The sequence below is a fragment of the Sinocyclocheilus anshuiensis genome, unplaced genomic scaffold (genome assembly GCF_001515605.1).
Source record: "Sinocyclocheilus anshuiensis isolate Anshui unplaced genomic scaffold, SAMN03320099.WGS_v1.1 scaffold478, whole genome shotgun sequence".
Lineage (NCBI taxonomy): Eukaryota > Metazoa > Chordata > Actinopteri > Cypriniformes > Cyprinidae > Sinocyclocheilus > Sinocyclocheilus anshuiensis.
Window position 1 is genome coordinate 872,414 of NW_015542376.1, and position 12,387 is coordinate 884,800.

Here is a 12,387-nt window from a genome sequence, read left to right on the forward strand (position 1 = left end):
TGTTTTAGCGTAGTTTTGATGTATTCTAGAGTAGCCAATAAAATTCATGTTTCATTTATAAAGAATCTTTGGTTTGGTGTCATATAATTTCCAGGTCAAAACTTTTGCCAAGATCAACGTTACCTCTCTAAGAGCTTACAAATTATCAAAGAACGTATTTATCCGTGGCCAGGAGAATACATAGTCAATTTGTTAAAATATACTGAGGTCACGGCTCGCTGGACGATCCTTGATTTAAAGTGTAACATAACAAATTTGAAATCGGTTTAATCAGGTGAACTTCGGATTTTCAGATCCGAGTCCTATCAAAACCTGAATGAATTAATAATAATTAATTCCCTTACAAATTTAAGTAGTCAAGTTATCTACAATATGCTTGTTAGACTAGTTTGTGTTAGTGTTTAGTTAAATAAACTTTTGTGCACAAATTACATGAGTTTCTGATTCTGTCACTGCTTGTGGATAATGTCCCTTTAACGATCGGATCTTGTTACATGCTCTAATGCACTAGTACTGTAAAAAAGTTATTTTCTATGGCCACGAAAATATAATTTCTTAGAGTTGATATGAAATTACACTGAATGTTCGCTGGACAAACTGATTGTAATTATTTATATACATTTTCCTTTTGAGCTAATTTGCTACAGCAGATATACATATTTAAAATTACTGATTTTTTTTTCTTCTTGTAAAATGGAACAAAATATCGATGACTCATGTTGCACTACACATATTTTTGCCCAATCTGATACAAGATCATTCTCTTCCTAACTAGCTCACAACGCTCCTCAAACAAACTGATGCACAAAGCAATAGGAGACTATTCATGACAATGTGTCTTCAAACAACACTAAAGAAGGCTTTTGCTTTTGTTTTTGCACTGAATTACAAAGAACTGGAAACAAGCACATCAACAAACACAGAAAACAAGACTCTGAGTCTTTTAGTGTGCACTTGGCTTTGTTACTTCCCAACACTGTTAAGAGATAAGATATTCACCTTAGCTTGGCAGCTGTGAACTGTAATTTTTATTTGTTGCTTATGTGTTCTGTATTTCATCTCCTTGAGATGCTAAGAACAGAAATTATCATAAAAGCACACTTAAAATTGCTATTTGTCTCTCCAGACAGCCCCATTGACCCAACTACTCATCATAGCAATCCAAGTGAGACAAGAAATTATCAGGAAAAAAATGCCCAAGGGCCCTCTTTTTAGCAACTGCGATACATTAACATGACAAACAAGTAGCCAAAAAAGTTCCGAACAGCCACAAGAGGCTCCTGATAAACAAACAAACAGAAGAATGTGATAATTTGCTTCCTTGGCTACTAATGGTACTGAATCATATCCAATAATGATTCTACCTCTAAATTCATTGGTGGGCTTCTGTAGGGATTACTTTTTTTTTTTTTTGGAAACATGCAAATTTCATGACAAATAATACAAGTGTAATTGTCTAGCGGGGGCAGACATGAACATATGCCTCCTGAATCGTTTCTGTCTTGTCTCTTCAGTACCTCCTCCATCTGTACAGTATACCATCATGGCAAAGCTGTTGCTAGATGATGTGGGCGTCAGCCATATTTTTGAACATATGCTAGATTTATTCTACACTTTTTTTTCAGCTCATCTTTGTTGAGATCGTTTACCTGAAAATTGCTTGAAACCTTATGATGGTGAAGATCTTCCCATCTAGCCTGAAGTTCATAATTCCACTACTGTTTTCAAGATCTCTGGGGCAAGTTATGCAATATGCAGTCTAAATGGCAAAGAAGCCAGCATGCAGTCCTGACTCATCTACAACTGACTCATCACTGAACTCAGAAACAACAAAGTTTCAGCAGAACTCCTACAGCAGTCCTCTCCGTTCCCCATGTCAAACGCTGTGGAAAGGTCGACCAAGGGCCAAACAGTTCCATACTGTTCTTAACACTTCTGGAGTTATTGTGCCATGAAAATCATGAATGCACTGTTACACAAATATTTCACTTTTCAAATATTTCTTTTTTTTTTCCAGTGGGTTCCAATGTTGTTTTGGTCCCCACTGACTTTGTATGGACAAGAACAGCCGAGACATTCTTTAAAACATCATCTTTTGTATTCCACAGAATAAATTAAGTCATTCAGGTCTAGAACAATGTGAGGATGCATAAATGGCAAAATTATCATTTTTGGGAGACCTAAGACAATTAAGGACCCTAAATGAGCTCCGAGATTAAGAAATAATATATTGTGCTATAGGAGAAAGTTCACTTCATCAGCATTGTTTGATAGCTGAATTCCCACACTGTTTTAATTGCAAATGATACGTCAGTCTACCTATACTCTCTAACTCTCTGAAATATTTACTAATAAACTTTAAATACCTTTCTGTAAAACAAAATATGTACTGCTGTGATTCATCCCGGAGTGGGTTTGTTCAGTTCATGGTTTAGAATACTTTATTGGAATGTCTTTTTTTTTTTTTTTTTAAATCTTTATGAAAGTGAATGACAAATAAAATAAAATAAAAAAAACAGAACCGGAACCAAGGCCGCTTAAAAGGTGGTCAGTCGCTGTTGTGCTCTATAGCAATTTAATCCTTCACTGTGCACTCAAAAGTATTAGATGTTAGATTTCCATCAAAATGCCATGTCAAGTGGTTTCCCGCAACTATGTTGGCCACACTTTCATTAGATTGTACTCACTGGATTCAAGGAAATTCAACAAATAGGTCATAACAAAAGACATTTGAAGGTGATCATTTTTATATAACATGAATGCGTTCAACATGGCTGTGTTCAAATAAGGTTTAGCGGGAAAGCGGTTATAGCTTTTATCCTAAAATACTGTAAAGCTCCCTGAGGTTAAGAGCCTTGCCAAGGGCACACTGATGAAGGATCAAGGATCAAAAAAAAAAAAAAACTCCACTTGTTAAAGGTGCATTATGGGAATACACTCAACTTTGGGTTGCATGAGAGAGTGTCACTTTCACAAACCCTTGCGTTTTTTTTCTATGTTCTTGCAGCACACCATCCCAATTCAAATCAATAAATCATGGTGTGGCGGCACCCTTATTCAGTTTCTTCATGAAACTCTGTGTATTCATGAGGTAATTTCAGTGAAAGCCTCATTTATTAAATCTAACAATTTAATTTTTAACTGCAGAAAATTTCTATGCTGTAGCAAGTCATCAATTCATGGTGAAAGAGAATGAATACCTTAATTATACTGCCTTTTATCTATTTGACCATGGTGTGGTCATGCATCCTGAATCTGTCTAAATCTACAGGTTTCACTGGCTCAGACATACCTTTCTTTCTCTCTGCCATTCTCACAGGGACCAGAAGTGGAAGGAGCGGTGTCATTTAAACTTTACATCTTGAATCAGTTTTTTTTTTTGGCACACATCAAAAACCACTCTCGCAAAATTATTTCTCTGGCACTCTTTGCATCTGAGAAGGCCTTTTTTTCCACCCTTCTCCACACTTGCTCTGTCACCTCGTTAAAAACTGAAAAAATGCAAATGAGACAAACCATAGGAGCACCTTCTGGGTGCCTCTGAAGACCTGGAAAATTAACAGACTTAGTAGATGCCATAATGGGGTTGCCACCAAAATCTACAGGATGCTTTTTAAAATCACTTGGCCTTTTGCCGATGTGTTTATGGTGGGGATAGCAGTTGAGTTAAATAATGAAAAAACAAAACACCTCACTTACAAACTTCACAGCAACTGTTTAAACAATTCTGCAAGCAATTTAAGACAAGCTTTATTGTTGCTGGGGCTTTTTTTGATGGTGTTTCGTGGTTGCCTGTTTCGGCGTGGGTTATTTTAATCTGAGAAAGAGTAGGCCAAACCAACACAAAACCACCATAATTATAAGAACCAGTCGGTTGCTTGGACAGCCATGGCAAAGACGTCCTTTATCTCAGCCTGCCAGGGGAGGATAGGGGTACCCCGGGCTAAAATAAGAACAAATGTGCACATGGAGTTAATTTAGGGTTTTCTTTAGTAATTTGGACTTGAACAGCATTGGTTCTGAAGTGCTGAAATCCGTGCAATCCAATAGAAAGCACGTAATATTGCGTGCAACTACAGTACATCCTTCTTACTTCCTTTACCACACAGTTTGATCTATTAGTACTCAGAGCTAGCTGCTGGCGAAGGGTTCTGCTCTTTTCATTCCCTCATGCATTTGACTTATTACAGGGCACTGTGTTTCCTGAGGTTTATCCATTGAGGCTTTCAGTATAATCACTACCCTGGCTGGTAATGTTCATAGGGCCCATACCAAAAATACATCATTACCGTGCACAGAGCACTAGTTATTTTAGGTGTTTCTTTTGTCAGTGTACATGTTGAACAAAATGATAGCACACTTCAATATATATATGCATTGTGTCATCCATAAAAGCATAGAATGGTATGTTTCAACTATTATATGTTGCATTTTCAGGGTTCCCACACTTTTTGACAAATGACTGTTATTCATGATTTTTGCCTTATCAGTGAAATTTGAATTCACTAGAGAAATTTACAATACTATTTTTTTCAGGCCTGGAAAAAAGCTAAAACTACACACACAAACAGAAAGTTACACAAAACACAAATAGGAAAAAAAACAAAAAAAAACAAAAAAAACAAATAGAAAGCTTTTTTTATTATAAAAAACATTGTAAATGTCTTTACCGTCACTTTTGATCAATTTAATGCATGCTTGCTGAATAAAAGTAGTAATTTCTTAAATTTCTTTCCAAAAAAATTTATCTATTTCAGATAAATGCTGTTCTTTTCAATGTTCTATTCATCAAAGAATGCTGAAATAAATTACACAACTGTTTATAACACTGATAATAATAAAACATGATTTTTTGAGGAGCAAATCAGCATATTAGAATATATTATTTATTACATATTATTTTATTATAATTAGAATTACTGAATACTTTTTTTCATGCCTGAAAATGTAATATTGATACACACACATATAGAATGTACACACACACACACACATTTCATTATATATACACACACACAGTATTATATGTATATAAGTATGAGTTCTTAACTTCTTAAGTTCATATGAGTATATGTGTGTGTATCAACTTTTTTTCTCCCAAAAAGTGAGTTAATATAAATGGTTGCTATTCCCCCGTACAAATGCAAGAGTCAGTAAGGACAAATTGACAATGTATACAAGTTTTTCCAAAGCCATTTGACTTTGTCTGACACAAGGCACGGCTCTTATTAAAGAGTGCAAACCATGTGCCTGACCCAGCATCCAGATTGCTGCTCATGTCATCTAGATAGGCTACAGGCTCAGAAAGAAGCACAAAGCCTAAAAGATACTTGTCTCTGAGAGATGAGCTGCACTGAGTGCCAATGAGAAACAGTATCTGAGGCCCTTTAAAGGTCTATCTGTCTGACACTCTATATATCTACAAACACCATCCAGGGATTCTTTCGAATGGGCTATAATATAGGAGTGAGAAGAGAGTGATGAGCCTCCATCCTTTTCTATTCCTCCCATGCTTTTCTCCACTCTGGGCTGGACACAATCAAAACAAGTGTGATAGCTTGGGACAAAGATACATCAGTGTTGTTGTTGGACAGTGACGCTTGACTCCCAAACTTTAAACCTGATATCCTGGAAGTTGTGCACCGTAACTTCCAGGTCGTGAGAGAATCTAATTAAGCAGACTAATAGACATTCAAAAATATGACTATAGGCATGCAGGTTTAGCAGGTGCATAATTCGACACACATTACTCTGCTGCCTCACTGTGCCAAATCTATTCTCATCCACACCTCTGCCACCTCTCCACAGACCTTGTTCCTGAAATAATCTCCTCGTCCCAAATCCCAGATGCCTGGCAATGGACTAGAGGTCACCAGAATCCAGAACGACAGCCGAAAGTCGGACATGCACCAAACTACAGGCCCACCCAGCACAAGAATAGTTACTACAACTCACTGCATTGTTATATATCTGTCTAAGCAGTAAGGAAATGCAAAATGGAGCCAATTCCGACAGACAGGTATGACTAATGGGAGTTTTTTCCCGAAAAATAGATCACCTGATTTACTGCAGCTGCAAATCAATCCACAGTACATTATTCCAGAGAGACAGGTCTATATTAGCCAAAGAGAAATGCTACTGATTTAATATTTACCAGTTCTCTAAATGCTGTGGCCCCTTTTAGTCTCCAAGGCTGTGCTCTCATACTCATCCCTTTCTCTTGATTACTCTGTGGTGGGTCTACACTGGCTTTCGGCCACCTCGCTTTGGATGTCAACCGCAGGCCCGCCCCACTCATGCTGAAGTATTTCTGGGTAATTAGAAGTGAGAGCCAGTGAGTGAGAACATTGGTCAAATTGACATCGTGAATGATGGACAGGCTCATGACCGCAGAGGTGGCTGACTCTCTCTTTGGCTCAGTTGAGGATGTGCCACTCGGAGCTTGTGAGCTAATATGTGGTGTGTACTATGATAAGTACAGCATGGGTGAGGGTGGCAGGCAGTGGAGGCCATGCGCTGCTGCATTCATCCGTTGATGGGTCCAGCTGATGCTCTCGTTAAAGACGTTACATTAGTTTGACTCAGAGGATTTTAAAACAGAATGCAATGTAATGCAAAATAAAAAAAGCTAGAAAAACACCTTTGCAGCATGTTAAAAAAGGGAATCTAACTGAATTTATCTACTTTGGTTATTCTCACAAAGTGGTGGTCACATTTGACCACCAAAATAAAAAAAAAAAACGACCCAAAATAAAATATTTTTTTAGGCCCCCTTTTGCATTGTGAAATTATTTTCAGGGAAATTGAACATGCTACCCTCCAATTACTATTATATATATATATACATATATATATAATATATATATAAACAAACATTTAATAAGATAAGATAATTTTTTTTAATTAAAATTTGAAAGTATTTATACATGGTAGAATTTGTTTTTGGTAGAATTTAATTGCAAAACTCTAAAAACTATTATACAGTTTTTAATCTGTATCATGACTACTATAATGAAATTAAAACAATGAGAAGTAATAATCAAAATAATCATTACTAAAATAAGACAGACAATACCAAATGCATTACAGTAATGAAAACTGGCACACACATAACTGTAGTGCATTTAGTTCATTGAAATTCACAGATTTTAATAAATAAAAACTGCACAAACTGTAACAATAAAGTATTTTTAACCTGTAAAAACAATGGGTCTCATTCTCAATTTGTGCGTGAAATCAATGTATGAATGTTTTAACACACAATTCCTGGTTCACCAAAAATCTTCCACACTTCCAATTTATTCCAAATTTACAAGAAAATGTGGGAACAACTGACACCACACATAGGCAAAAAACATATACTCTGTTTGGTCTTAATATATAACAATAACAAATTTTGTTGTATATATTATATATAAAACAAAACCACTGTAACTGCATAATCTGTAATCTGGGTCTGTTTTAAAGGCGTTTTATGTGTTTGAACTGGTTTTAAGGATGGCACACAGCTACAGGATCTTGCCGTGCGTCTGGCAGGCGATGAAAGGCTGTAAAGGAAATGTTGTGTGGAAAGTACTTATATGGAGCTTGTTTGGGTGTGTTTTATGTAAATGACAAACCTCGGGCATGTGGCCGCTCATTTAGAATACTCTAAACTCACTAATATTAGAATACTCTAAATTCACTAATAATACATGTGCTCACAAACTTGTTGTGTATTTAGATTTTTTGTGAGATGTTCTCCTGTGCATACAAATACAAAATAATCCACGCAATTATTAGTGAATGTGACATGAATTTTCATTTTCAGCTGCACTGTTCAAGGGGAGGGATGCTGAGAGAGATCCACTGTGTCGCATGGGGTTTGTAATCATTATTGTGCTGACTCGTCCCATTCTGTGCAGTATGAGCAACAGTTTTAAAACCAATCATCATGCCACATGCCCATCTGCTCCATCACGACTCCCTTACTTAACATCCGTCCACCCCAGCCCAACAATACCCCACCATCTGTGCCATCACCTGTGGCTTTTAGGTCTCTAAAAGCATCGTTTGCGCCTGTCAAGCGTTGCTGTGCCAACAGCCCACAAAACTATGGCCAGTCTCCCTGGAGGTGGACAAGACTCCGTAAGTCTTCATTCAAGCATGATAGGTCTGGGTACAAAGTTAACAACAACAGCGGCACTGTCGTCTACAGTCATATGGACACTGCAGGAGATATGGGAGATGTAATCTGAAAGAAGTGTCTTTCTGTATGTGTCATGTTATTATCAGCTGCTGTCACAGAGAGCTGTTCTTTGCAGAGCGTCTATGCCACATTTAATGATCAGAGATTTGGTGACATGCAGTGTCACATGCTGACATATATCAACAGCCTCATTATATGCACGGAGCAACTGCTCAGTAGTGCAAGATTAGATTTTTGAGGGTCATTAAAAAAAAAGGAGCCTTTAAACTCTCTGCCAGTCATTTGAGAGTTTAAATGAAAATCCTGTTGGACGCTGCTAAAAGTTCCCACTACAAGAGGTTATTAAAGTGAAGGGAAACCTGACCACAAGTGATCAATACACATACAGTACTTTATGAATACTTGGAAAGTTACTGGATATGAAAGATAAAAGGATACTGATTAGGAAAATCTATATCTTTGAAGAGTAAAATCAAATATAGAACAGAACAACTTAACAAGTGAGTATTCGAGTACTCTTGTTAACTGAAATTACATGCTTTTGTTGCCGATGTATAGCCAAGCGTGATAAACACATAAATATCACATAAACACATACATTTTTGGGGAAGTCGTGGCCTAATGGTTAGAGAGTCGGACTCGTAACCCAAAGGTTGCGGGTTCGAGTCTCGTACCGGCAGGGATTGTAGGTGGGGGGAGTGAATACAGTGTGAATGTACATGCCCCTTGAGCAAGGCACCGAACCCCCAACTGCAAAAAAATGGCAAAAAATGGCTGCCCACTGCTCTGGGTGTGTGTTCACGGTGTGTGTGCACTTTGGATGGGATAAATGCAGAGCACTAATTTCGAGTATGGGTCTCCCCATACTTGGCCACATGTCACTTTACTTTTTTTTTTTTTTATATGAATGCAAGAACACAAACTCATGCCCATTCAAAGTCTGGGGACATGGACCACCTGGGATTTTTAAGCATAACGTATTTTAAAGCTTTAGGGGGAAAAAGGATTTAATTTTTTTAATTTATTAGGCATGATTTTTGTAGGAAAAAAAGTTAGCGTCTAAAATGCGTGTGTCTAAATGTGGTAAGTCCATCTGAATAGCACATTCTCCAAACCATTATATTTAAAATGTATATACCCATAGCCATACTTAAATTTTTTTTTCCAAATGGAAAACAAATCTGTCATGTAAAGTTGCAAGTAAATATTGATTGGTTTATTTAAAAAAATACAAATAAAAAATAAATCTCTCTGCACACAAAATGAAAAAACGGCACTAGACTAATCATTCATACACAAAACTCCTTATTGTTAAAAAATGCTGTTTTTCTTACCTAGGGTACAAACTGAGCCAAGTGCATCATCAAAAACTAAATGGGTGAATGACCTCTGTTTCAGAGATGAATATGTAAAGGCATGAAAAAGGGATGATTGAATGCAACTAAAGAGTAAGCAATTTTATTTATTTATTTTGTCTGCGCCTCCTTGCGCTATCCTGATTTTAAACATTTCTGAAGGAATTGCCAGTGTGAAATGTACAAATAAATAATTTAATAATAACTTAAATATAGTTTGAGCAATGGACAAATTCTCAGCCAAAAAATCCTAGTAAATAAACATTTCTCTAGACAAATTCAAATGAAAATGTGCACGGTTCACGCGCTCTCCAAAGCTCTTTGCGCGTGAAAATGTCACGTCAAGGATTATCTCTGAAACCGCGCGCAGAATGAAAGTGAGTTTGAGGGAAAAAGTACCTGAGAAGAGGTTGATTATGGCTCCAATTACAGACAAACACAAAAATAGCGTCTTAAATGGGCTACAGCATCTGGCCATATCAACTTTACCGACATCCACCAGCGTAAATTAAACGGGACACTCGATTAGCAGAAATACGACCCACGACGCTTCTCGTCGGTCTTATTGATGAATGCGTGTGTGAATGAGATATTCGGTGTTTATGTAAGGTATACTTCGCACATAATCGGGTAACGAATATGAAAATAACCCACAAGTGAACGGCTCGATATTTAAAGTGATAGTTCACCAATTCTGCTGTCATTTACTCACCCTCATATTATTCCAGATTAGTCTGACTGACATTCTTCAGCGGTACACAAAAGGAAACAACAACCTCAGTCACCATTCACTTCTATTATATGGAAAGAAAAATGCAATTAATGGTGACCGAGAACGCCAGTCTTCTGTGTGTGACAGAAAGTCATACAGGTTTGGAACAAAATGATGGTGAGTAAACGATGACATGGTTTCATTTTTGGCGGAACTATTTCTTTAACACTCTCACGCACGATCTGGTTCTGACTCGTCGCGGGTGAAACTTGACTTCTGTGAAGAAATAAATGAAATAAATCCGTTACGTGTGTAGATTCAGACGCGTGGGAGCGCAAGTACGAATATATCTTCGATTTCATACACGTGTCTAATACGTGTAATTATCTCTACCCACGGGCCACAGGTTTTTCTTTCACGCCTTTTCCCTAAACGATAATTATTATTCGGAAGACAGGCTTGAAAGAGCACCTACCACCCCCATATCCATCTGCTCGGCTGTTATAGACGGGGCCGCCCGAGTTTGAGATAAAAACCAAAGAACTGGAAAAAGAATCATCTCTGGATAAATAATCCAAATGGTCCGGGTGCAGTTCCACTTTCTGAGATACTTCATACTGTCCCCGCTCCCGGTGATCACAGAACGGCCTTTCTTTCCGCCGCATCCACCGTATAGATCACCCAAAGGATCCGGATCCCGGGCATTTAACGGTCCGTGGGAACACGTGTCAGTCAAACTACCTCACTGTGGTGCGCAAACACGTGAAACACATCACATACAACACAATACGGGACAATTCATTTCCTCAGGGATCTCTGTCTCCAAACGAAATGTCATTCACAGTGGTCATCACGATTTACCAAAGATGAACCGTGTACGCATTCACTCCCCCCCCAAAAAAAAACAAAAGTCAAACGTCTTCTTTCAGTTCAAATCCGAAGCCATTTGAGATCAGTGCGTGTGCTGTCAGATCAGTCGAACTGATGCGCGGTAAGCGCGAGGAGAACTTGTATATACTTCCCAGATGGAAGGAGGGGGGGAGGGATCTCTGCGGGGGCATTGTCCTCCAGCTGAGAATTGTGCGCTTTTAATTTTGCTACATTACAAGTTTCCTTTTAAAGCATATTAAAATTCCAATCAATTAAAATAATAATTAATTTTAAATTAAAATGACACTTTGGAGACAGGTTCACAGATGTTCTAGTGTTGACGTCACTAAATGCGAACGCTTAATTCATGAATATTAATTATGTCATACGCAATAATTTAGCATGCTCATTTACTGTTTTAAGATTCTGAAATTAACTTGACATCTTCATTTCTACCCACGGCCCTACATAGGACAAGCAGCTGGAGAATGGATGGCTGGAACTTTTAAATCTGCTATCAGTCTGGAGAGGTCAGTTTATCTATTTATCTTAAGAAACTCATATTAGAATCCGAAGCCATTTGAGATCAGTGTGTGTGCTGTCAGAGAAGAGGTGTCGCGCTCAGCGTCGAACTGATGCGCGGTAAGCGCGAGGAGAACTTGTATATACTTCCCAGATGGAAGGAGGGGGGGAGGGATCTCTGCGGGGGCATTGTCCTCCAGCTGAGAATTGTGCGCTTTTAATTTTGCTACATTACAAGTTTCCTTTTAAAGCATATTAAAATTCAAATCAATTAAAATAATAATTAATTTTAAATTAAAATGACACTTTGGAGACAGGTTCACAGATGTTCTAGTTTTGACGTCACTAAATGCGAACGCTTAATTCATGAATATTAATTATGTCATACGCGCCAATAATTTAGCGTGCTCATTTACTGTTTTAAGATTCTGAAATTAACTTGACATCTTCATTTCTACCCACGGCCCTACATAGGACAAGCAGCTGGAGAATGGATGGCTCCCAGATAGCAAACGGATGTGGGCCACTTCAGGCATTGATGCGGCACTGCAGGCCTTCTTATGGCCCGGACAAAATGGATGTGAACCTAAAGTGGGCCACATGTAAAATAGCAAATATGGCCCAAATATCTCAAATCACATGTGGGCCTTTTTAGGCAAAGATGCGGTGCTTATGGCAATGTGTAATCTGAATGTGACCCTAAAGTGGCCCATGTGGTAAATAATGAATATGGCCCAAAT

General features: G+C 37.9%; 1 protein-coding gene across 1 annotated transcript in view; it reads right to left on the reverse strand.

Moving 5' to 3' along the window:
* The window catches only part of LOC107692290 (matrix metalloproteinase-17-like), an 84,304-nt gene extending 73,141 nt beyond the window's left edge, over positions 1-11,163 (reverse strand). The window contains exon 1 of the mRNA XM_016491270.1: positions 10,731-11,163. Coding sequence (XP_016346756.1) covers positions 10,731-10,871 — 141 coding nt within the window. The 5' untranslated portion in view covers positions 10,872-11,163. The remainder of the gene's footprint in view (positions 1-10,730) is intronic.
* Positions 11,164-12,387: the final 1,224 nt, after the last annotated feature.